Source organism: Entelurus aequoreus, linkage group LG10 (genome assembly GCF_033978785.1).
Source record: "Entelurus aequoreus isolate RoL-2023_Sb linkage group LG10, RoL_Eaeq_v1.1, whole genome shotgun sequence".
In the NCBI taxonomy this organism is placed as follows: domain Eukaryota; kingdom Metazoa; phylum Chordata; class Actinopteri; order Syngnathiformes; family Syngnathidae; genus Entelurus; species Entelurus aequoreus.
This window is the reverse complement of record NC_084740.1, coordinates 23,282,974-23,310,646: the sequence shown is the minus strand read 5'-3', so window position 1 is coordinate 23,310,646 and position 27,673 is coordinate 23,282,974. Positions and strand designations below refer to the sequence as shown.

Below are 27,673 nucleotides of genomic sequence, written 5' to 3'. Positions count from 1 at the left end.
CGGAGTTCTTTGAACGCAGATTTCTTGTCGGGACATATGGTACAATACAATCGGCGAGATAGGCTGGAGCTAAACCGTGTAGTATTTTATACGCAAGTAGTAAAACCTTAAAGTCGCATCTTAAGTGCACAGGAAGCCAGTGCAGGTGACCCAGTATAGGCGTAATATGATCAAACTTTCTTGTTTTTGTCAAAAGTCTAGCAGCCGCATTTTGTACTAACTGTAATCTTTTTATGCTAGACATAGGGAGACCCAAAAATAATACGATACAGTAATCGAGACGAGACGTAACGAACGCATGAATAATGATCTCAGCGTCGCTAGTGGACAAGATGGAACGAATTTTAGCGATATTACGGAGATGAAAGAAGGCCGTTTTAGTAACACTCTTAATGTGTGACTCAGTTGGGTCGAAGATAATACCCAGATTCTTTACCGAGTCGCCTTGTGTAATTGTTTGGTTGTCAAATGGTAAGGTGGTATTATTAAATAGATGTCGGTGTCTAGCAGGACCGATAATCAGCATTTCCGTTTTCTTAGCGTTGATTTGCAAAAAATTAGCGGACATCCATTGTTTCATTTCATTAAGACACACCTCCAGCTGACTACAATCCGGCGTGTTGGTCAGCTTTAGGGGCATGTAGAGTTGAGTGTCATCAGCATAACAGTGAAAGCTAACACCGTATTTGCGTATGATGTCACCTAGCGGCAGCATGTAAATACTAAAGAGTGCAGGGCCAAGAACCAAACCCTGGGGGACTCCACACGTTACCTTGACATAGTCCGAGGTCACATTGTTATGGGAGACGCACTGCATCCTGTCAGTAAGATAAGAGTTAAACCACAACAATGCTAAGTCTGACATACCAACACGTGTTTTGATACGCTCTAATAAAATATTATGATCGACGGTATCGAAAGCGGCGCTAAGATCAAGAAGCAGCAACATAGATGACGCATCAGAATCCATCGTTAGCAATATATCATTAGTCATTTTTGCGAGGGCTGTCTCCGTAGAGTGATTTGCCCTGAAACCGGATTGAAAAGGTTCACAGAGATTGTTAGTCACTAAGTGTTCATTTAGCTGCTGTGCAACAATTTTTTCGAGAATTTTCAAAATAAACGGAAGGTGGGAGACCGGTCGGTAGTTTACCATGAGGTCAGGATCGAGGTTAGGTCTTTTGAGCAGAGGATGAATAACCGCTTTTTTGAATGCTAGGGGAACAGTGCCGGAGGAAAGTGATAAGTTTATAATATTTAACACTGATGGACCTAATAATACAAACAGTTCCTTGATAAGTTTCCCAGGAAGTGGGTCAAGTAAACATGTTGTTTGTTTTATCCCACTTCCACGCTGTAATAATTCCTCTAATGTTATTTCATCAAAAATAGAGAGACTATTTTGGAGGGCGGTATCCGTCGTATATACAGTATTTGTGTTAATAGAACCCAGTTGTAGCTGGGATGCGTTGTCTTTAATCTCCTTTTTAATGAGTTAAATTTTCTTATTAAAGAAATTCATAAAGTCCTCTGCCGAGTGGGTGGAGCTACTGGGAGGAGTCCCTTGTTGGGTTAGCGATGCTACTGTACTAAACAGAAATTTAGGATCATTTTTGTTGAGGCGGATGAGATTTGAGTAGTATTTAGCTTTAGCTAAGGTAAGCATGCGTTTATAAGTTATTAAACTATCATTCCATGCTTGATGAAAAACCTCAAGTTTAGTCGCGCGCCATTTGCGTTCCAGTTTTCTACATGATAATTTATGAGCTCTAATTTCTTCTGTAAACCATGGGGTGCGCCTTTTAGGGGCCCTTTTTTGCTTTAGCGGTGCTATACTATCAATAATTTTGCGCAGGGCATTGTCAAAGTTCTTAGTGAGGTTATCAATAGAGCCGACGTAATTTGGGAATGGTGCCATTACCGAAGAGTCATCGTTGTGGCAGCATTAATGTTGCGGAGACTATAGCAGTTATTATTATTATTATTAGCTTGTTGACAATGAGTCAAAACTTCAAATTGTATAAGGTAATGATCGGACATTACTTTAAGTTAAAGTTAAAGTACCAATGATTGTCACACACACTAGGTGTGGTGAAATTTGTCCTCTGCATTTGACCCATCCCCTTGTTCACCCCCTGGGAGGTGAGGGGAGCAGTGGGCAGCGGCGGTGCCGCGCCCGGGAATCATTTTTGGTGATTTAACCCCCAATTCCAACCCTTGATGCTGAGTGCCAAGCAGGGAGGTAATGGGTCCCATTTTTATAGCCTTTGGTATGACTCGGCCGGGGTTTGAACTCACAACCTACCGATCTCAGGGCGGACACTCTAACCACTAGGCCACTGAGTAGGTAGTATATGGAAGTATCATAACTTTGGAGGTGGTGACACCCCTGACAAGCACTAGATCTATTGTATTACCGTTGCGATGCGTGGGTTCATGTATTATTTGTGTAAGACCACAGCTACCAATTATGGTCTGGAGCGCCACACACTGAGGGTCCGATAGGGTATTCATATGGATATTAAAGTCCCCCATTATGATTATATTGTCGGCGTGCGTCACTAGATCAGCAACGAACTCTGAGAATTCACTGATAAAGTCCGAATAGGGCCCAGGGGGGCGGTAGATAACAGCCAGGTCGAGAGGTAGCGGTGTGACAGACCTCATAGTAAGCACCTCAAATGATTTATATTTATTGTTTAGGTTAGGGGTAAGGTTAAAATTTTCATTGTATATTAGTGCGACACCCCCTCCCCTTTTAAGAGGACGGGCAACATGCGCATTCGTATAGTTAGGAGGAGATGCCTCATTTAGCGCAAAAAATTTGTCTGGTTTGAGCCAGGTTTCGCTAAGACCAATGACGTTAAGATTGTTGTCTCTAATGACCTCATTAACTAATAACGCCTTGGGAGACAATGATCTTATGTTTAAAAAGCCCATATTATAGGTATTGGGCTGTTTTGACGAGTTTTTGTTAAGATTATCCGTAGTAGCAATATTAACAATGTTGCGTTTATTATGCGTAGTGCACTTTAAATAGTTTCGACCATATCTAGGAATTGATATAACGGGAATTTTCCAATTGTTTGCTTGGTGCTGCAATAGACTGGAAATATCATAATTTGCCACCTCAGTAGAATGCATGTCCACCTCTGACACAGTCACAACAGAAAAAACATTATGTGAATTGTGTATTATTCTAACCTCTCTGTGAGTATGGTGCAAGACGCACAGGAAGCCATTACTCACAGTGTTTTCTGTCACCGAGTGAAATTCCTGCTGTCCTCAGGGAAGTGGTCGCAGTGTGTGGGAGTGGCTTCCTGACCGGCGCTGCCTTTCTCCGCGCTAGCTTAGCAGCTAGCTAGCTGAGGAAGAGGTGGTGAGACAGAGATCGGGTGATTTGCAAGTTAAATAGTACCACTAAATATGTGTGAGAAGTAGTAAAGAAAGCTGTAGAACAATTAAAAGCACACAGATAGAGCGATACTTAGCCTTTTTCGCAACAGCGAACAGACGGCGAGTGAACCGGAACAAAAATATAATTAAATAGAAAGTAATAAAATACAATTAATTGTATTATCCAGCTATGTTGTTCTAATCGAAAATATGATAATACATAATTATGAACTGAAAAATGCACTAGTTTCTCTTGTGGATGACAACATTGGCAGCACTTCATCAGAAAAACACAGACGACAAGTACAATTCCAAAAGTACTATCTGTGTGTTATGTTAGCAAAACAAAAAAAAAACAACAGATAGAAAGCGAGACTCAGCTCTGTCCAGGCTGCTCAGTTCAATATGGCTAAACCGACCATAGAAATCCTTTAAAAAAAAAAAAGGGAGTACGAATTTGCTCTTTTTTTTGTGGAGTTAAAGGAATTTGTGTTGTATTTCTGTCCATTTGCCTATGCTTGACGTCATTACCACAACAACAGAACTTAACTTCTCTTTACACTTGTATGACAGTTAAACTTCAGTTTGACCCTGGAACAGATTATTCCCACATACCATGAATTGATTAACGTGGACCCCGACTTAAACAAATTGAAAAACTTATTCGAGGGTTACCATTTAGTGGTCAATTGTACGGAATATGTACTGTACTGTGCAATCTACTAATAAAAGTCTCAATCAATCAATCAATCAATCAATCAAACCCACCAGTTCCTGTACTGTGTTCCACCTGAGAGTTTCCACTATAGGTGTTATACTATAATATACTATTATCCACTATACACCTGCATGCATGGTCCTGCAGTTCCACGCCTCAGTCATCAGCCAAACAAGCTCATAATAATGTGCAAAGATGCGGACTAACACGGTTCACACCACAATGCTCAGGGTAATACACAACTCATAACCACACTGGATCACACGTCATGCATCCATTTACCAAATGGGGCCTGGGAGATGAGGAAAACGGAGGCCAGAAACACAGTTATTTCCTTTTATCGCAATCAGAGAAAGGCAGCCCCTAACGAGCATCATTTGAGCCGGCGCTTTTTTTCCCCAAAGATAATTAAATCCAAAGCGCAGCAAGATCGTTAGACCCTCCTCTAACTAGATGGTCTGTGGGTGGACGTTCATGAATACATTTGAATGCTCACCTTGAGTGCCGCATGCCAGAAGAAGCAAGGAGAGGACAACAGCGGCCATCCTTGTTATGCTGATCAATCCATGAATCAGGGTGACATGGACCTGGCAGAGGGGGGGGGGCAAAGACAATCATTATCATCATCTTTTTAACAGCAGCAGACTGTCATTAGATTGTGCAGAAGCTGTCCTCTCAAGCTGAAACTGTTGCACCATTAAACACAACATAGAATAATAATTACTCAACCAAGTGACTGTGAAACAAAGCAATAAAGCCTGTAATTAATGCAAAAGCCGATCTGTAAGAACTGCAATCATGCCAGAGCCCAATATATTTAGAGTAAATGGCTTCAGCTATTAGCAAATAATGAAAAAATCACAGCTAGATACAACACGTGTATCATTTATTATACACAATGCATGATTTATTGCGTAATCCAGTGTTTTTCAACCACTAGTGTGCCGTGACATACAGTCTGGTGTGCCGTGGGAGATTATCTAGTTTCACCTATTTGGGTTAAAAATATTTTTTGCAAACCAGTAATTATAGTCTGTAAATGATGTGTTGTTGTTGAGTTTCTGTACTGTCTGGAGATCGGCAGACTTATCACGTTATACTCTTCCATATCAGTAGGTGGCAGCCGGTAGCTAATTGCTTTGTAGATGTCGGAAACAGCGGGAGGTAAAAAGGTGTCTAACGCGTAAACCAAAAATAAACAAAAGGTGAGTGCCCCTAAGAAAAGGCATTGAAGCTTAGAGAAGGTTATGCAGAACAAAACTAAAACTGAACTGGCTTACAAAGTAAACAAAAACAGAATGCTGGACGACAGCAAAGACTTACTGTGGAGCAAAGACAATGTACATCCGAACATGACATGACAATCAACAATGTCCCCACAAAGAAGGATAAAAACAACTGAAATATTCTTGATTGCTAAAACAAAGCAGATGCGGGAAATATCGCTCAAAGGAAGACATGAAACTGCTACAGGAAAATACCAAAAAAAAGAGAAAAAGCCACCAAAATAGGAGCGCAAGACAAGAACTAAAACACTACACACAAGAAAACAGCAATAAACTCAAAATAAGTCAGGGCGTGATGTGACAGGTGGTGACAGTACACCTACTTTGAGACAAGAGCTATATTGATGCATGGTTGGTTATGGTTTAAAGTCATATCCAACAATTGCGACAACAACTTTTTACTGTCAACTGAGTTTTGTTTTTTAATGATTTCTGCTGGTGGTGAGCCTCCCGGATTTTTTCAACGCAAAAAATGTGCCTTGGCTCAAAAAAGGTTGAAAAACACTGGCGTAATCTATTCTAACAGATGACAAAAATGGTCAGACTCACCTACGGTAATTGTCTGTATGGAAGGACGCACATACATACAATACATACATATCAGTGATACAGGGGCTTCTTTATGTGCGCCAAAAAATAAAAATAAAAAAAAGGCACACCAAAAAAAGTTCCTGTTAAATATTAGCAAAGGGAACTTTGCACACCCCGATGCAAACATGGTGACTCAGAGTGCAAATAATGGACACACTTCCCACGGTGCACACAAACAAAATCTCCCGCAGTCAATTAAGGAAAGGCAAACTACAACGATGAGAATCAACATATTTCCAGACAGATTAGTTTTGTCAATGTTGATACAGCTCTTGTGTATTAAATTAGGATGTGCAGGGCTTAAATATTTTTTTTAAATAAAAAATAATAAAATAAATATTTAGTTTGAGGACACGTATAGTGCAGTAGATTGTGGTAGTCATTTTTAACTTCCTAACATGGTACAATTTGGAGTTCAACCAGATATTGCATATCTGGAAAAAATATGCCTCATATGTCAAAAAGTTTTCGGGAGGTGTGTGTAGTTTATTCTTGCCACCACAGAAGGGTAGCGGTGATTGCAAAAAAAAACCAACAAAAAAGTGTGATGATAACCATTGAAAAGTGTGCTCAATACAATAGGACATTATATATATATATATATATATATATATATATATATATATATATATATATATATATATATATATATATATATATATATATATATATATATATATATATATATATATATATATATATATATATATATATATATATATATATATGTCTTAATTAGATTATCCAAAAAATAGTGCTCGATACCGTGGTACAGCGTAATATGTATGTGTGGGATAAATTCACAAGACTATTTCATCTCTACAGGCCTGTTTCATGAGGGGTTTTCCTCAATCCTCAGGAGATTTTAAGGGAAGTATTCACATACCATGGTTTATATAGGGCACAGAGCGGGTGGGTACAGGCAGGCGTATATATATATATATATATATATATATATATATATATATATATATATATATATATATATATATATATATATATATATATATATATATATATATATATATATATATATATATATATATATATTATATATATATATATATATATATATATATACACACACACACACACATACACATATATGTATATATACATATATGTATAAACATATATACATTTGTATACATATATATGTTTATATACATATATACACATAAGTGTATGTACATTTATACACATGTATGTGTGTATATATATATCTATATATATATATATATATATCTATATATATATAGATATCTATATATATATATATATATATATATATATATAGATATCTATATATATATATATATATATCTATATATATATATAGATATGTATATATATATATATATATATATATATATATATATATATATATATATATATATATATATATATATATATATATATATATATATATATATATATATATATATATACTTATATATATAAATATATATATATATACATATACATATATAAAGCGCATATTATTATAATAATATTATGGATATATAATTAATAAGTATTACAATTGGTTAAAAGAATATTTTAAAATTTGACTCCTACGTGGTTTACTTCCATGACGACCTCCTTAAAGTTTTTTAATCCATCAGAATTATCAAGCAGCTAAAAGGAGCCAAACATGGATAAGTGTGGAGAGAGTGTTTTTAATTTTTCCCATCATCCCATAAAATGGATTTAAAAGGGTGTAGTTTGTTTTTGTTTATCTAATACTAATTGGACGTTGTTTATAATGTCCACAAAGTTCAATGAACATGTTGTAATATGTGTGACCATGTTTGTAGAATTTTTGTGCTGGTTGAAATTGTTTTTTTCTGCACCATGACTAGGGAAAGTTTGTTTGGATTGGGTCTTATAAGTACATGCTGTGCAAGTCCTCAAACGCGTGTACAATTAATGGTCACTGACTTGAATTCATTCCGTTAATCTGCAGATGGCACCAAAATGAGATTAATCAAACCTCTGGCTATCATTTTATGATAAGAAAACACTTATTGCTTATTGGACATTTGCCATCTCACGGGCCAACTTGATGATGCCGGCGGGCTGTAGTTTGGACACCCCTGCTTAAAACTTTTAGTATATTAGTATGTGTGATTAAATTATGGAATGGACTAAGCAAAGAAGTTAAACAATGTACTAATAAGTTCCAGTCTAAGAGGCTGTTCAAATTAAAAGTGCTTACAAAGTACAAGAAAGAAGAATTTTGAGAAATACCTTCAACCTTATTGAAAACGGGATATTCGTCATCTCAGTACGTTAATCATGACTGACGTAATTATCTATTACAAGAACTGCTGTACTAATCATTCACTGATGTAATTGTGTTGCAAAAAGAAGACCGGAAGTGAACAAATGCATTGGGAAGTGGGAAAGGGGTAGGATAAAGAAGATTTGCTTCTTCCAACTCCTTTTCGGATGTTGTAAAGAAAAATGATATGAAATTATGTGATGTATCATATTGTAAGTGTGTTATAAAAAATAAAAAATAAAAACTCAACTCAACTCAACACAGTGGTTCTCAAACTTTTGTTCACCAAGTACCACCTCAGAAAACACTTGGCTCTCAAAATACCTCCATTGAAACCAACATTATAGGGACGGCGTGGCGAAGTTGGTAGAGTGGCTGTGCCAGCAATCGAAGGGTTGCTGGTTAATGGGGTTATATATATATATATATATATATATATATATATATATATATATATATATATATATATATATATATATATATATATATATATATATATATATATATAGAGCAACATTTGCGACTTCCTCCTGGGGAATCCCGAAGCGTTCCCAGGCCAGAGAGGAGATGTAATCCCCCCATCTGGTCCTTGGCCTGCCGCGGGGCCTCCTCCCAGTATATATATATGTATGTATGTATATATACAGCCCAGCCCCCGGCCAAATTTTTTTAATCCAATGCGGCCCCCGAGTCAAAAAGTTTGGGGACCCCTGGTTAAAAGCAATGTGTAGCTGTGATTTTTGTTCGTAAATGAGAGATTATCATCACACTTTAACATCTCTAACATGTAAATGCTTCCTCTGTGCTAGGTCAGCATTGCAAACTGAATTATGCTCGTCTTACCCTGAATGAATAAATGGTGAATTAATATATAAATACATGAAAGCTACATGTTTATATATCACTGTGGAGGGAGGTGTGGCCAGCGCTGCCTGCAGGAGCGGAGGTCACAGCCTCTTTCCATGGTGCTGAGGACCTAGCACCATCAGACGGGGGCGTGGCAGCGCCGACGGCGAGACACATCTGAACAGGTGATTGGATCTCCCAGGTGGTACGAGTTATCTAATCACCTGTTGTCTTTAACAGTAGCGGCCGGGAACAGTGGAGGAGAGAGGACCTGCTGAAAAGCATTTTTGAACGATCTTGTCAAAAACATTAAAACTTTGTCAACTTTGCACGCCTGTCTGTGGTGACGTGTACAGTATATCAGTGGAACCGCTAGGCAGCGACTTCTACAATTACATTACCCAGAAAGATTAGCGCTGTAGACAGGACCCGGATGTACTGTATGTCTGAGCTCGGCGGGAGGGCGTTTGAGCAATAAATAGTTGCTCCATTGTTACAGTACACAATGTTTCTGCTTCGTCTGCACAAGGAACAAATATACGCTTTGATTGGACAGTTGATGTGCACCGCTCAGAGACACATTTGACTGACAAAAATAATGGCAATAGGCCAAAATGTGCGAGGACATTGCGAGGATTGGTTGAATATGCGTGAAATTGGGATTTGTCGCAATTGTCTGCCTCAAATGATATTTTTTTATGTCAACTAAAATAGAAAGCGGTATGATGGCACTACTGCGACGAGGTGGCGACTTGTCCAGAGTGTACGCCGCCTACCGCCCGAATGCAGCTGAGATAGGCTCCAGCCCCACAAGCAGTAGAAAATGGATGGATGGATGGATGGTGGCACTATCTGCGAGAGGCAAAATAAAGTGCTGCAGATATGAATTCAGCAGAGGGCGCTGTCACTCATGTCAATTTCCACGTTATGAAAAGTGCACAGGATAGGCCTCTTTCAGCATGCTGTAAAGTGGTTTTTCTAATTACCTTTCTGATAGAACCCAGTTTGGTAAGTTTGCTGTGTCCTTCTCGTCTTTCCTCCCTATATTAAGGGTCTACCTCAGGGTTCCGTATTAGTTGTTTTCCAGCTATGTAAATAATGTGTCGGATGCCGTGTTCCATTTTTATGCGGTCATATATTGTTCATCCCCGGCTGCAGTCCTGCAGTCAGCTTTTGATGTTGTTCAGTGGCAAACAACTGCCATTGAACATTACAAAAATATCAACTGCTCATAAGGTTGAACTCCAAAAGGTCACAACGTACTTGGGGATTGGTATCGATGAGAACTCGCACAGAAAAACCTGTCTAAACTTAAAATTAAATTGTTTTTTTTTCTTTAGAAACAAGTCCTGTTTTTCCCTACAAGTTAGGAAACGATTGATTCTGACCACTTTTATGTCTTTGCTCGATTATGAGGACTTGCTTGTTATGAATGAACCCGACACTTATTTGAAACAACTGGATACTGTATACCACTGATCCTTGTCCACCATTGCACTTTGTATGCAAAGGCAAACTGTCCATCTCTTGTCAGTCCGTAGATTTTTTCGATGGATGGTTTTTATTTATAAATCACTTCTTGGTCTGGTTCCCCCTTATTTATGTTCTTTTATGTTTGCGGTCACAGGACATTCTTGGTAAAAAAATGTTTTTTTTAAAAAGCCTTCCGATTTGCTGCTCCATTTCGGAATGAATTACAAAAAGGATCCGAGGCTACCTGAACTCATCCCTTAGGGGGAATTTCAGGCCATTTTAAAAGACTGAGAAGCTTTTTATTTTGGGCAATGTACTTGTTTTCAAGTTGTTTTTATTGAATCTTTTGTTTTTTATATACCTATTGCATGTTTTTATGTTTGTGTTGCAAGTAATTTGTGCTTTTAACTAGTGTAACGCCTCCAGAGGGAGATGTTTAGGGCACGTCCGACCGGTAGGAGGCCACGGGGAAGACCCAGGACACGTTGGGAAGACTATGTCTCCCGGCTGGCCTGGGAACACCTCGGGATCCCTCGGGAAGAGCTGGACGAAGTGGCTGGGGAGAGGGAAGGCTGGGCTTCCCTGCTTAGGGTGCTGCCCCCGCGACCCGACCTCGGATAAGCGGAAGAAGATGGATGGATGGATGGATGGAACTACAGTGTGTGACTGCTACTGTTTGTTGTTGTTCCTATGCATTAATGAAACCTGTTTTTTGCTGCCCTCTTGGCCGGGTCACTCTTGCAAAAGAGATTTTAATCGCAATGAGTTAAATAAAGGAAAATGAAAAATGAAAATGCGTCCTTTATTTGCGTTTTTTTCACTATCATGGAACGTGATCCCGCAAATAGCGTTGATCTTCTGTACATATACATACATATATGATGGTTTTCCTTCTTTAAACCACGTGTAATTTATTACATTTTCCATTGTTACTTCATTCCTTCAACAAAGTGCATTGTTTGGACAACAGTATTACCGGAGGCGGACTAGATTTATAGTCTCACAATATGTCCTAGCTTGGAGCACACGTGCATCTCCAACTTCAGTTAGACCCTCAAGGTCATCAGATGATTTATACCAGGCTCAATTTGTGTTATGGCACTAAAATAACGTAAAAAGGTGTAGCGGCACATACTGTACACGTAGTCGTCCTTTCTCTAAATGCTAAATATAAAAATTCAATCCATCATTGCAGTCAAAAGGCAAGACAACAGGTGAGGATATTTTGTGGAATCTTCGAGCAGAGTTTTCCAAGGTGGGTACAGCGCCTCCTGGGGGAGGAGTCGGGATGCTGCCCGAAGAAGCCGCAGGGGTCAAAGGTCAGGATTCACGGGTGTTCATTGTTCACGGGAGTCTTCTCGAGGCTGAACAAAAACAAAAAGGAGGTCAGTCATTTCCAGAGCGGATGTGATGGTTGAGGCAGCCGCCGCCACCACCACCACTCTGCCAGGGAGCCACCCAATCTGGCCGCTCCTCCGCGGGCGCATCTGAATCTCACTTGGCAGCAACCTCTAATGCACTGTGACAGGGGGGGATGGAGGGTTGGAATTTCTGCAAAGCTCGCTCTTCCAGAACCTGCATGTTTCCTTGAGCGGGTCGCAGCAGGCCCAGCATGCAAGGACTAACAACAAGGGAGCTTGGCAGAGGAAGACGGTGTCGTGTCGTTAACGCCACGGCCATTCTGGGGCACCGTGAAGCGCACGTTTTGTCCTCTCAACAAACAGCATCCAGGTTTTTGGATCAATCTCGCTCAAACCGTGCACGTGCAGGTAATGCTATTTACTAAGTTTGCTTTGGATTTAATAAAAAATGCACCCTTTTTCTCTCACAAAAATAAATACTCAATAAGCACTATTTTTACTCTCATTATGTTATGTAGGTGTACCTAATGTTATGGCCAGTAAGTGTGCAGGCCTAATTCAGGTTTTGGCCCTCTACTGTCACCCAGTGGTCAAGAATATTACAGCCTAACTCTAGTGTTGAAGAACTATACAGGTAGAATACCTAAATCAGTGATTTTCAACCACTGTGCCGCGGCACACTAGTGTGCCGTGAGATATTGTCTGGTGTGTCGTGGGAAATTATGCAACTTCACCTAATTGGTCCAAAAAATATTTTTTGCAAATCAATATTCATAATAATGTGCCGTTGTCTAGCGCCTGTGCTGTGTAGAGCTTGGCAGGGTAATCTTGTAATACTCCATACCAGTAGGTGGCAGCAGGTAGTTCATTGCTTTGTAGAAGTGGGAACGCGTCTAGGATGGTTTGTCGTGATCCTAATATGCAGAGCACAGCAGGAGACAGCGTGCAGGTAGAAAGATATGTAAAGCTTAAACCAAAAATAGGAAAAGGCACTGAAGCTTAGGGATGCCTATGTAAAACAAAAGTAAAACTGAACTGGCTACAAAGTCAACAAAAACAGAATGCTGGACGACAGCAAAAACTTACAGCGTGTGGCGCAAAGACGGCGTCCACAAAGCACATCCCGTACATGACATGACAATCAACAATGTCCCCACAAAGAAAGATAGCGTACGCACAACTTAAATAGTCTTGATTGCCAAAACAAAGCAGGTGCGGGCAATAGCACTCAAAGGAAGGCGTGAAGCTGCTACAGGAGAACCAAACAGGAAAGGTTACCAAAATAACAGCGCAAGACAGGAAGTAAAGCACTACACACAGGAAACAACAACAAACTCAAAAAAAAATAAGGCAAGACAACCTGGTGGAGTTTCATTTTTTTAACTTTTTCTGCTAGTGGTGTGCCTCCGTATTTTTTTTATGAAAAACATGTGCCTTGGCTCAAAAAAGGTTGAAAAACACTGACCTAAATAACTACACAAGTACATTTTGACATCTTCACATCAATATCATAACCAAACTAGAAGAGCCAATTCCTGAAGGAATTGCGTGTGAATGCTCCAATGCTGAAGTTGAACTCAAATGCTGATAGAATGTAGTATGAATGTAAGAATAGTTTGAATGTGTGAATGGTTTGAATGTGGAAGAGTTAGAATTTTCTGGAAAACCGGAATATAGTTTGGAACTTGGGAAAGTGTTAGTTTAAATGTCCAGGATGAGTGGATCGAGTTAATGTTCGAACTGATTGAAAATGTTGAAAAATGTGGGAATTGTGCAACTTGGAAAAATGTCCCATTTAATTTAATGGGAAATTTCTGGAATTTGGGGAAAAGTGGGATTTTTAAAAAAAATTAGGAGCATGAATGTCCTGAATGAGCTGAATTGGTTTGTGTTGGAATTGTTTAAATTGGTCAAGAAATGTCGAAGTAGTAAATGGTATTCGGGAAATTCGGGAAGATCTGGAATTTTTTTGAAAATGGTAAAAAACTTGAATGGTCTGAATGAGTTGAAATGGTTGGTGTTGGAATTTTTCAAATCGGTCGAGAAATGTTGAAGTAGTAACGTGTAGAATTGGGAAATGGTATTACGGAATTTCGGGAATTTCGGGAATTTTTCCAGTTCAAAAAACAACTTTGTTTTTTGTCCTGTTTAAAAGGAATGTTTGGATGGTGGATTGGTTGAAATGCGTTGAAAAATGTGGAAGGATTAGTCGCCAGAAAAAAGGGTGTTAATAAGACTTTGGAAAACCAGGAATTCTGGAAAATCCTGGAATTGTTTTGAACTTGGAAAAAGGGTAGTTTTAATTTCCAGAATGGTGGAATGTGCTAAAGGTAGAATAGTTTAAATAGGTTGAAAAATGTGGACATGGCGGAAGTTTGAAAAATGGCCAATTCATTTTAAACGGGAAAAATGACCCAGAAAACCTGGAATTTTGGGAAATCTGGGAATTTGTCAAGGGAAAGACCGCGATTCCTGAATAGGCTGAACAGTTTGAAGTTGGAACGGTTTGAATCGGGTTTGAATGTGGAAGGTAGAGTGCGCAAAAATCTGGAGAAGAAGAAGTTGAATAATAAATAGATTAATTTTGGTGTAGAAAACCATATGTGTGAATGCTTTGGAGCATTCACACAATAAATAATTTTTTATCGTTTTCGACATTGGGGGCCAAACTTGTTTTCATTGAGGGCCACATCGCAGTTATGGCTGCCTTCAGGGAGCCGCTTGTGCTGTATCAGTGAATAATATATTAATATTGGTTTTTAAGGCATGTTTTTATAAATGGAAAAACGGCACCACTGTTTTTACGGTGAAATTCTGGCGACTGTCCAGGTTTTTACTGCAAAATCTATTGTCATTTTTACAGTGTACAATTAGATAACCAGGTTGGAAATCTAAAATCACGCAGATATTTTCAAATGTATTTTTATTTTAACAAAAAATATGTTTGAAATGTATGATAATGTAACATTTGTTGCATGATTAGATAATATTACAATTTAAAAGATATGCATTTGCATGCAATTTAATTATGTGTCAATAATTACTTTATTGACGCATATTTTTTCCAGGCTTTCGCGGACCAAATAAAATGATACTGCGGGCCAGATCTGGTCCTCGGGCATTGAGTTTGACACCTGTGGTTTAAGAGGTTTTATGCAGCGCAAACACTCATACTGTATACTAAAACACATTCACATACAATATGTTTTTGTGCAAAATATCAAATTATAACATTAGTAAAACTAGACATAGCTCGATTATTGGCGCCGATATTTGCCATTTTGACATTTATCGATATCGGCCTTCTTTCCATTGGTATTGGACGATTTGTACAAGTACAGCCGAAATACATCAGCAGATACAATATCAACACATATGATAGTAGTAGTTAGTAGTAAAACAATAAAAAGTAGTGATAATAGAGAGTAAGTCAGTAGTAATAACCAGTGCTCCCTTCTGCAAATGAATATCGGCCTCTTCGACTATTAATAATTGGTATCAGCCATGAAAAAACATATCGGTCGATATGTAGAAGCATTTAAGTCCCATCTTAAAACTCATTTGTATACTCTAGCCTTTAAATAGACCCCCCCTTTTAGACCAGTTGATCTGCCATCTCTTTTCTTTTCTGGAGGGAGCGGGGGGTGGGGGGGTGGGTCACCCACATCTGCGGTCCTCTCCAAGGTTTGTCATTGTCATCCCACTGGGTTGAGTTTTTCCTTGCCCTGATGTGGGATCTGAACCGAGGATGTCGTTGTGGCTTGTGCAGCCCTTTGAGACACTTGTGATTTAGGGCTATATAAATAAACATTGATTGATTGATTGATTGATATCTAATTAAAACATAAATGTATAAACCTTGCTAACTTTGATCGGGACTCCACTGGGAAATTTGCCGCTATATTTTTATCAGTGACAGAGCAGGAAGGGGCTAAGTATATGTTTGCGGTAAACTTTTTTATGTAATGCGCCCGATCATTCATTAATTGACATTTTACATACGCTTCTTCACGCAAAACAGGCCCTAAATACACCGCGTGATCTACGCATAATGGCGTCAAAACGACATAACTGGTGTCTTGAAGGGGGTTGGACGAAAAGACATCAGCGTTGGCCGCTACATGACCTGCATGACACTGCAAAAAACATGACCGTGACCAGGTAAGACTTGTCACCGTTTAATAATTGCAGTCTCATGCAGTCCTTAGGAGTGTTAAGCACATTCTCCTTAAAAAGAGCCTTGTACTTGTATTGGTGTGATTCACACAGAATATTTCCCCTTAGAAGAGGGAGTGTGTGGGTAAAGAATATTTACCTAAGTAGGAGGGCGTCTGTGTGTTTCCTTCCATCACCTACTCGGCCACCTCTTCCTGTAGGGAGAAACAAAACATTCTATTGACAAGATAAATATAATGAAATATCATTGCAATGTGATTGCATAGTTCAGCTCAGTGATTCTCAAACGGTGGTACCTGTACCAGAAGTGGTACGTACTTTTCAAAATTATTGTAAGATAAAATAGTGTGGTACATTAAACATACGTTTCTTATCGCAATCAAATAATATTTCAAACATTAAATAAAATAGTGAACATACTAGACAACTTGTCTTTTAGTAGTAAGCAAACAAAAGCTCATAATTAGTCTGCTGACATATGCAGTAACATATTGTGTCATTTCCCTTTCTATTATTTTGTCGAAATGATGTGGGACAAGCGGTAGAAAATGCAATATTATTCTACTTGCTCATTTACTGTTAAGATCTGCTTACTTTCTGTTTCAAAATGTTCTATCTACACTTCTGTTAAAATGTAATAATCACTTATTATTCTGCTGTTTGATACTTTACATTAGTTTTGGGTGATACCACACTTTTTTGTATCAGTCCAATACCAAGTAGTTACAGGATCATACATTGGTCATAATTAAAGTTCTCCTGTGTCCAGGGACGTATTTCCTAAGATTATAAACAATAAAAAAAAACAATAATGTTGTGATAATAAAAAAATATTGATGTAACCATTGTAGTATCAACTATGTACTTGGTACATGGCATTTGTTTACACTCAGGAGCGCTAGCTTGCTGTTAGCGATTAGCTATTGTATCCTCCTAAGGTGTGTAGTGAAGCATGTTTAGCTATTCCTCGTCCTGCAGGGATGACACTTGTAAGAAACTTACTTTGTCGCCATGGAGACAAGGATTAGTGATTTAGAAGTAGCTAAAATACTACAGACTACAGATGAACATTAGCTCTTGCAAAGCGGCGCTTCAGTGTTTATAGCTTCAACTTCACCCTTAGTTTTTAAGCCAAAATGCATCCCTTCTCCCTTTTCTATCTCCACATTGTTTCTGCTTGTAAGTACTTGAGTGTGCGTTGCCTAACATGCGCCTTTGCTAGTTTTACCTGCAATGTCACGACGTCCCGAGGGCGTGCTGTCATGTCCGAAAAAAAAAGCACCGGTATTTTTCAGGGGCAGTATAGTGCCGTTTTTAATTCATTAGTACCGCGGTACTTCATTAGTACAACCCTAATTCAAACACAGTGTTACTGTTCAAACTGTGTGCAATGTTACAATGTCAAATATACTTCTTATTTTATTTTTCATAAATGGCTGTGGTCATAATGTAAATGAGGGATTTTAAATCACTGTTGTGTTGGACTTCTTATTAATATTGACACTTTTGTTGCTATTATTCATTTTTGTTTGACTACTTTGGATTGTTTTGTGTCATGTTTTGTGTGTCCTCTCAATTACTCTGTTGATTGTTATTCTGAATGTTGGAATTGTATTATTATTGTTTTATTTTGTTGGGCTGATTAATTTAAAAAAATACAAATAGAATAAAATAAAATAAAATAAATAAATAAATAAATAAAAATAAAAATAAAAATAAATATATATATATATATATATATATATATATATATATATATATATATATACTTCTGCCTTGTTTTTAATGAATACTTTGACCTACTACGCTACTGTATTTTACTGTTGGTCATTATGGTGGTACTTGGAGACCCAAGTGTTTTCTTTTTTTTCTTCTTTTTTGTCCTGTCCAGCCAATCAGGCAAATCATATAGTTGATGGAGATGCCCATATCGGCTGTACAAATGTACTTTACAAAAGAGAAGTGTGGGATACTTCTCATGTTGCCTTATTTGTATTTGACTTTATTAAATGGATTTATATTATTATTTGGTGCAGCCGGGCCGGAGCAGGAGGGGATAGAAAGAGAAAAAAAAGGAAGACACAGGTGGAAATTGCAGGGATAAGAGGGGGATAAGACAGAGAGACAACAACAACAGCAAACACAACAATAACAACAACAGCAAATAGGATATGTACAAATATGATAGTAAAAGTGATAGCAAAGAAACAGTTACTGAAATAAATATTAATAATACAGAAATGACAATGAGCATTATTACACTACAAATGGAGAAATATGAATAATAATAATTACCTCTATTATCAACAATACAATTGTTTCAAATGCAACAATACATATATGTAATGATAACTTGAAAGAAAGCAAATAAATGGAAGGGAAGAAAGAGAAGCCAACTATATTAACCTTGTAGATTGTTATAGTACCAATAGGTTACGCTTTGTCAGTGTGCCATGTGTTACCCAGTTTCCCCTAGGGCAACAACGTGTGCAGTATGTACACATGTGTTTTCTGAGGTGGTACGTGGTGAAAAAAGTTTGAGAACCACTGGTCAAGCTTGTAGTTCGGTACAACATGAGAAATGACGACTTACCCGTGTTTCTTCCAAGAATTCTTCGCCCTGTTTGACACACAGAAACTGAGTGAGACACAATAACTTACTGACTTGTCCTAACATGGCTCTTAAAGCCAGACGAAGGCATCGTTCAATAACACTTTCATCAGTATGAGTTATTATGGTTGGACTCTGCAACCACTCAACATGCACCAGCTGATGCTTGTCCCCTGTTAAAACAAATGGATGCAGTCTTTATGTGACATTGTCGCACGTAAAACAATATCCAGTTCCATTGTGTTGTCCCTTTCGACGAGCACACATGGAAACACATTGAAATGCATGCGGTTAGACCCGAAATAATGCGTGCAAAACATGGCCACAATGTGAATACATTTGTGTTTAACTGTACAAAAACATGAAAAATCTTCTGAATGTAAAAGGAAAACCATATTTCTGCTTGTCTAGTTCATGTGTGCAGAATCAGGCAGTAAACATTTCCCATGCTCATGAACATTAAACTCAGTCCACCTGTTCTTTCGTGAGTCAAAACAGAAAGGATGCGACCGTCAAAACAATCGCAGCTACTTTTTGGTTTTTTTAGTTTGGTACTTCCTTGAAAGGGAAGTCATGCACACAGGAGGAAAACAGTTGGATCCAAGACCCTGAATGAAAGAGAAAAGACTCTACCTCTTCCTCTACATCAGCCTCCTCTTCATCCTGTGAAAGATGCAACCATGTGGTGTTGAAACATTCTTAAAGTTATCATGCTCGCACTTTTTTAAGAAGGTCATGCAGCGAAACAAGAGAAAAAGAGAGAAAAAAGAGAAAAAGGACAGTGGAGACATTTTTTTTTTTTTTTTTTTTTAAAGGTTTTCAAAAAACTGACTCATTCCTCTTCAACCTGCAACAAAAAAAAAAAGTTTACTGGAGATTAGAAAGGAATACAAGGAAAAAGAGGTAGGATTGTTGGAATGTCTGAGGGCTTTTTTTCCCCCTCTCAGTGTTTAGGACAGACCACATATTTAAACCTAGACCTGACAGTTAAAAGCCTGAATTGGAATCCTAAAAGGCTGCGCTGATCTTATTTTTATTTTAGCACAGCAACCAGTGACTCGCAGAGTGTCTGATGACAATTTTGTAGGAAATCATACAAAAATGTAAGGATTCTATTACCTTCCAACTTGTACCATTTTAATGTTTTACAGTATTTTTACCCCAGGTACTCAAGAATCGAATTAGAAAATGACTTTCCACATCAAATTATGTTTATTTTTTCATACATTCTTGGCTATGACATCCATTTTATCGCGGGTGGTAAAACAGACTCAAGGACAAAATACCATTTTAAAAGCTGACTGACAGGCCATTTGTAGACGAGGTGAGCATACAGCTTCCGTATGGCTCACTTTTTGCATGATTTGCTCCACCGAAAATCTTCGGCAAAAGTTTGCACAACTTTTCGTTCGCCGTCTTGGTTAAAGTACGGCCAAACATGCAGTCACGTGACCAACCAGTCTGTTTTCCCGAAGAATCGAGTATCCAAACAACTGACTGAGTCCCTCTGCTTTCTTTAATCGAGTACGACTTCAACATAATCCACCACGGGGCCAAAGGAAGTTGCGAGCACCAGCACTTTGATAAATAAGGTGAGAAACACATTGAATTTCAAAATTCATAAAGTCCAAAAGGGTATTTCTCCCCACGCTCTTCGGCGTCTTCACCAAAAACCCTTCCATAAAAAGATGATGTACATTTATCCATTTAATTTGTCTTTTATATTTTGCCAGCATGAAAACCTATAATTTTTACCTATTAGTTATAAGCTGATTTTTATGAAGCTTTCAGGACTAAGTCATAGTGGATGCCTGACTACAGTACTCTTCTGTGTTTGCGTATATGCCAGCGGCGCCGCAGAGACAAATATAGTGGATATAGACAAGAGGGTTCACTCCGTTTCTTTCATTCCGCTATAAATAGCTCAAAAAGTTATGGGCGGATTTTGATTGAACTTCCAGGAAATGTCAGAAATGGGATGAGGAACGAGCGATTACATTTTGGGACTGGTCCGGATAATTTTTAGAACGTTACAAGTTTCAACTTCTGTGTGTGTGTGTATATGGCCTCCACCCACAGAGACAAAGACATTGGATATAGGGCGGGGCGATATAGATCAAAACTGACATCCCGGTATTTTGAGGCCGAATGTCGATTTACGATATATATTTGTGTTTTGAACAAAACGCGCAAAGTGTTTAGTTTAAACTCAACACCACACGACTGTTACTACCAGTGTACAGAAAATTACTTTTAATTAGAGATGCTTTAAAATGTAATATTGGAAATTATCTGTATCGTTTTTTTTATTATCGGTATCAAGTTTTTTTTATTAAATCAACATAAAAAACACAAGATACACTTACAATTAGTGCACCAACTCAAAAAATATCCCTCCCCCATTTACATGTATTTACACAAAAGGGTTGTTTCTTTCTGTTATTAATATTCTGGTTCCTACATTATATATCAATATAGATCAATACAGTCTGCAAGGGATACAGTCCGTAAGCACACATGATTGTGCGTGCTGCTGGTCCACTAATAGTACTAACCTTTAACAGTTAGTTTTACTCATTTTCATTAATTACTAGTTTCTATGTAACTGTTTTTATATTGTTTTACTTTGTTTTTTATTCAAGAAAATGCTTTTAATTTATTTATCTTATTTTATTTTATTAATATTTAAAAAAAGGACCTTATCTTCACCATACCTGGTTGTCCAAATTAGGCATAATAATGTGTTAATTCCACAACTGAATATATCAGTATCGGTTGATATCGGTATCGGTTGATATCGGTATCGGTAATTAAAGAGTTGGACAATATCGGAATATCGGACATCGGCAAAAAGCCATTATCGGACATCCCTACTTTTAATTATGTATATTTACTCTTTACTTAACCAGTAAAGTAATGTAAAGAACTGGCAGGAGTAACTATCAAAGGCAGCATCAAAAGATTATATATCGGTATGGCGGTATTTCCTCAAATACATGTCTATTTCTAAAATACACCGGTATACCTCCTAATACTGGTATAATGCCCCGCCCTAATTGGATGCCTGACAAGAGGGTTCACTCCATTACTTTCCTTTCACTATAGACAGCTATAAAAGTTGTGGGCGGTTCTTGATTGAACTTGCAGGAAATGTCAGAAATTAGATATAGAACAAGTAATTACAATTTGGGGCTGATCCGGATCGCCGTCTGGGTTCAGGACTATTGGCAGGAGGTCTGCACTAGGGTTGTACGGTATACCGGTACTAATAAATTAAAAACGGTATAATACCGCTTCTGAAAAATACTCATTGTATTTCCGCCTCATTGTGTCGACTGCTACATTACTAAAAAAATGTCCGTACATGATCGCGTGCTGTCGCACATCGTGACATTGCTGTTAAAACAAGCAGACGCGCATGTTAGGCAATGCACACGCACGGAGTACTTAGAAGCAGACACATGTAGAGACTAGAGAGGGAGAGTGGATGCATTTGGGCTTAAAAACTAACGATAAAGATGAAGCTAAACAAACCTCTGCGAGGGGTGCTTCAAAACATAGCTAACTAGCGGCTAACGTCCATCCACAGTCGGACGCGTTGGACACAGGAGAACTTTAATTATGACCAATGTAACTTCTTGGTATTGGATTGATACCAACATTTGTAGTATCCCCCAAAAGTGATTATTACATTTTAACAGAAGTGTAGATACAACATGTTAAAAGAGAAAGGAAGCAGATATTAACAGTAAATGAACAAGTAGATTAATAATCCATTTTCTACCACTTGTCCCTCATCATTTTGAAAAAATAATAGAATGAGAAATGACACAATATGTTACTGCATACGTCAGCAGCCATATTAGAGGCCTTTGTTTGGTATTGGTACTACTAAAAGATAAGTTGTTTAGTACGTTTATTATCTTATTTAATGCCAAAAGTGTTATTTAATTCCAATAACAAACGTATGTTTAATGTATCATAAGATTTGATGTTAAAATCAAGCCAATAATGAAATGTTTTGTGATCCCCTTTATTTTGAAAAGTATCAAAATAAATAAATAAAAGTTTTTATTTTTATTAAATCAACATAAAAAACACAATATATGGATTATATATCAATATAGATCAATACAGTCTGCAGGGATACAGTCCGTAAGCACACATGATTGTATTTCTTTATGAAAAAAAAAAAACAAACCCACCCCCCGGTCCGTGGGACAAATTTTCAAGCGTTGACCGGTCCGCAGCTACAAAAAGGTTGGGGACCACTGTACTATGATATAATGACTGATGAACACCCTTGTTCGATAATGAAGGTTGCCTCAGCTCAAAGCCTGAGCCTCGACATTAATGAACTAGCATCCAAGAAAAGATGGCAGGTATCTGGTTTGTTGCAAACTGAGCAATTTAAAGTCCTGAATGGTTGGTTTATTCATTGTTATTTTATTTTCAAATTTATTAGCCTGTGGAAAAAGTTAATGTTGATATTTACCTCAGAAGGCTGCAAATAGAAAAGAGGCATTCCATTTTTATTTAAATTGTATTTGATATGCCATTGATATTTTTTTATTATTATTATTATTTGAAACTCGATTTTGCATGTCACTATAAAGTTATATAAGCTTTGCTTGTTCAATATTCAATGCAAAACTTGTTTGGGTCCCTATTAAAAGGTTAATTTGTTCAACCTTGGCCCGCGGCTTTGTTCAGTTTTAAATTTTGGCCCACTCTGTATTTGAGTTTGACAACCCTGAATTAGAGGAATGTCTGGAAAAGTGATGGAAAGGGAAAAGGCGATCAAATCAAGTCAGACAAGAGAAGAAATCAATCTACCTCAAGCTGTCGTAGCTCCTCCTCCTCCTATAGGGGATAATAACACACGGCATGTTAGAGCTGTGGGGAGCAAGAGAGCAACACAGCACACACTATAGGATCTGGTCTACTGGGGTAGAGGTTGTCAGGAGGCATCAACGAGACTGAGGGAGAAATGAAGAAGATGATGTTAGCCGAAGGGGGCGGGGAAAAAAAGAGAGGAAAAACACGAGGTGGAAAGAAGAAGAGTAAAGACAAAAATATAAAGGATGAAAAGGTAAAAACGCCCTAAAGCCCGCCAAGGACTCCCTGGGGTGACTAGATGAGGGGGCGAGTGTAGAAAGGGAGGATGGCCACAGTTACCTCTGACTGCAAATCCTCTTCCTCCTGGGGCAAGCAAACCAAGAGATGGACATGAGGGCAAAGAAAGAGGAGGTCAAAGGCCACGCAGAGCGTGGATGCAGACCAGATGGCTGGAGATAACGAGTCTGTATGCACTTCAAAAGTCTACTTAAGTCCTACATGTGCCATAATAGTGTATTGGAATTGTATTGTTTAATGTAAAATTAGTAAGCCCTACTGGGAACACGCCATTTTGTGTGTCTGTAGCTTTAATGCTAATGAGCAGTTTTGGTCATTGAAGAAGCGCTACTGTGCATTTTATCCACTTAAACACTAACTCTGCACTTGTTTGTCGCTTTATTTTCAGATGTGTAGCGAAGCCTGCTTTGTGCTTGCTTTCTTTTTTTATGAAGCTGCATCAAATGGTGGGCGTATAGTATGGAGGGAAATGTGTGTGTTTTTATGTAACTAAACAAAAACATGTATTTGCAACCAAAAAAGGATTTGCAGGCATAAAAATGGACTTAAAATGTTCAATGCCGCCCACTCGAGTATCATTTGTCAATGAAATTGTCGTAAGTACATCTCTACATAACATTGTGTCCTTTTTTAACAGTGGTCCCCAACCTTTTTGTAGCTGCGGACCGGTCAACGCTTGAAAATGTGTCCAACGGACCACGGGGGATATTTGTTTTTTATTTGTTTTTGTTTTTTTGTCATAAAGAAATACAATCATGTGTGCTTACGGACTGTATCCCTGCAAACTGTATTGATCTATATTGATATATAATGTAGGAACCAGAAATATTAATAACAGAAAGAAACAACCCTTTTGTGTGAATGAGTGTGAATGGGGGAGGAAGGTTTTTTGAGTTGGTGCACTAATTGTAAGTGTATCTTGTGTTTTTTATGTTGATTTAATAATTTTTTTTTTTTTTTTTTTTTTTTATTATTGTGCGGCCCGGTACCAATCAATCCACGGACCGGTACCGGGCCGTGGCCCGATGGTTGGGGACCCCTGCTTTATACAAAAAAAAAGTAAAGCCAATGAAGTATAGATGAACTCACAACAAAGAATAACTTTGTAGTTTGAATAAGGAGTCAATTTTTTTCCCATTCAGACCAATTAATGCACTTTCTGTTACAGACTAAAACATATCTTAAAGTTATTCTTTGTTGTGAGTTCATCTATACTTCTTTATTTGCTTTATTTTTTTATGTTAAAAAGGACACAATGTTATGCAGAGGTGTACTTACAACAATTTCCTTGACAAATGACACTAGAGTGGGCGGCGTTTAACATTTCAAGTCCATTTTTTTTGTCTGCAAATACTTTGTTTTGTGGCAAAATACATGTTTTTGTTTATCTCTCCATACTATGCCCACCGTTTTATGCAGCTTCATAAAAATTGGTCTGAATTTTAAAAAATGGACTCCTTATTCAAACTACAAACAATTTTTGACCAACTCGAACCGTTTGATGCTGAAAATGAAAATAAATAAACTCAATAAAAAACATATTCAAATTGATCAGTAACATTAACTCAGGAGCCCAATATATAACACTTCGACCTACAAAACAAAAATGAATAAAATAGTCAAGATTAATGGCTACAATGAGCCCGTTTTGTAGTGAAGCGGGTTTTGAAGCCTGATACTGATAAAGCATGTTCACTGGGGTCACACGCGCCCCCCAGGGGGGCCTAACCTACTATTTGAAAACAACTGCCCAAAGGTGACGACCCAACATCCATCTTGTGTGCGGGGCCTTCTCTGAACAAGACTGACCATTAAAAAAGGTTTTTAACATATTGTACAGAGGCATGATTAAAGTTGAGTCATTACCAAAAAAAGATTTGCAACCAAAAAATAACTATTTGTAACGCAAAGAATTTATTTGCAACCAAACCTTTTCTTGTTTGTTTGAACGAATGAATGAATGTACGTAAGTACCGTATTTTTCCGACCATAAGGCACACAAGATTATCAATAAATCAATCAATTCCTTTATTGTCATTGTCATAATAACACTTAAGTCATACATGTCAACACACTGTCGAACAGGTCTATTCGGGTCTATTTTCATACATAAGGCTCACCGGATTATAAGGTGCATTAAGGGGTCATATTATAATTATACATTTAAAACACTTCCTTGTGGTCTACATAACATGTAATGGTGGGTCTTTGGTCAAAATGTTGCATAGATTATGTTTTACAGACCATCTTCAAGTTGTTTTCTGACCGTCTCTTTAGGATGCAGTCTTATTTACGTGGCTCCACTTTGACTGCGCCTTCTCCCCGTCATCCATGTTGTAGTTTTTAGCGCTTCCATAGCGAGTCTACTGACAGATAGAAGTTAAAACTGTACGCTACTTTATATTAGAAATGGCAACAGCGGAGGATGAATGCCCCACAACAAGGGGATGGAGAAAAAGAAGGAGCTTCTTGACTACAATGGCGGACGCAGGCAAATTTTCGGGACTCATGCAGATCCCAACTGCACATCAGCAGGAACCAAGAGGTGAGAAAAGTTGGTTTTGCATAATATTGCGAAACAAAACGTCAGATCTTCTAATAGGTGCCATTTTGGGATCCTTATACACACCCCATAATACCCGTATGCGGAAGCACAGTATGTCTGACTACAATCCATAAAGCGGCGCGTCTTCATAGCTTACCAAAGTCCAACTAAAACATTTTGACAGATTTTTGAGCGCCGTGTGTAATGTGCTATATTCTCAATAACATCAAAGTGTTGCTTGCTAGCGTCATTTATTTGAGCTGCAGTCCACACGTATCTCTTATGTGTTGCTGCCATCTACTGGTCACGCTTATTACACCATGTACCAAATAAAATGTAAGCACAACCAGAATTAATACATACTGTACCACTAACCACGTTAAACCCAGATTCCGAACTAACAAAGGTCTTAACTCATTCTCTTTCTATGCCACATCAATGTGGAATGCGCTCCCAACAGGTGTAAAAGAAAGGGCATCTCTATCCTCCTTCAAAACCGCAATAAAAGTACACCTCCAGGCAACTTCAACCCTAAACTAACACCCTCCCCGGATCGTTAATAATCAAATGTAAATAATAAAATGTAGATACTTTTTCTTATGCTTTCTGATCCCTCTCTCTATGTCCACTACTTGCTGTACATATCCTACCAAGTCAGACCTACACTGTTTCAATGTCCATTTCTCTGTTTTTAATTGTTGATTTAAGTGTTGCTTGCTAGCGTCATTTATTTGAGCTGCAGTCCACACGTATCTCTTATGTGTTGCTGCCATCTACTGGTCACGCTTATTACACCATGTACCAAATAAAATGTAAGCACAACCAGAATTAATACATACTGTACCACTAACCACGTTAAACCCAGATTCCGAACTAACAAAGGTCTTAACTCATTCTCTTTCTATGCCACATCAATGTGGAATGCGCTCCCAACAGTTGTAAAAGAAAGGGCATCTCTATCCTCCTTCAAAACCGCAATAAAAGTACACCTCCAGGCAACTTCAACCCTAAACTAACACCCTCCCCGGATCGTTAATAATCAAATGTAAATAATAAAATGTAGATACTTTTTCTTATGCTTTCTGATCCCTCTCTCTATGTCCACTACTTGCTGTACATATCCTACCAAGTCAGACCTACACTGTTTCAATGTCCATTTCTCTGTTTTTAATTGTTGATGGCGGAAGTGATGATAACAACCGAACCCCCCCCCCCCTCCACATCCCACCCCGGATTGTAAATAATGTAAA

The 27,673-nt window shown here is 38.0% G+C and overlaps 2 protein-coding genes across 27 annotated transcripts in view; both read right to left on the bottom strand.

Moving 5' to 3' along the window:
- The window catches only part of igsf5b (immunoglobulin superfamily, member 5b), a 31,006-nt gene extending 24,864 nt beyond the window's left edge, over positions 1 to 6,142 (bottom strand). The window contains exons 1-2 of the mRNA XM_062061863.1: positions 5,950 to 6,142; positions 4,611 to 4,701 (exon numbers count right to left, since the gene is read on the bottom strand). Of these exons, the coding sequence (XP_061917847.1) occupies positions 4,611 to 4,659 (49 nt within the window). The 5' untranslated portion in view covers positions 4,660 to 4,701; positions 5,950 to 6,142. The remainder of the gene's footprint in view (positions 1 to 4,610; positions 4,702 to 5,949) is intronic.
- Positions 6,143 to 11,394: 5,252 nt separating this feature from the next.
- The window catches only part of sh3bgr (SH3 domain binding glutamate-rich protein), a 26,715-nt gene continuing 10,436 nt past the window's right edge, over positions 11,395 to 27,673 (bottom strand). For 6 of the 26 annotated variants that reach the window (XM_062060344.1, XM_062060345.1, XM_062060354.1 and 3 more), the window contains 4 exons: positions 19,376 to 19,405; positions 18,725 to 18,751; positions 16,271 to 16,325; positions 11,395 to 11,958 (listed from right to left, as the gene is read on the bottom strand). In XM_062060344.1, coding sequence (XP_061916328.1) covers positions 16,308 to 16,325; positions 18,725 to 18,751; positions 19,376 to 19,405 — 75 coding nt within the window. In that variant the 3' untranslated portion in view covers positions 11,395 to 11,958; positions 16,271 to 16,307. Of the gene's footprint in view, positions 11,959 to 16,270; positions 16,326 to 18,724; positions 18,752 to 19,375; positions 19,406 to 23,578; positions 23,606 to 23,628; positions 23,722 to 23,920; positions 23,945 to 27,673 lie in introns of those variants that run through there. The other 20 variants (XM_062060347.1, XM_062060349.1, XM_062060356.1 and 17 more) reach the window with 7 other exon arrangements.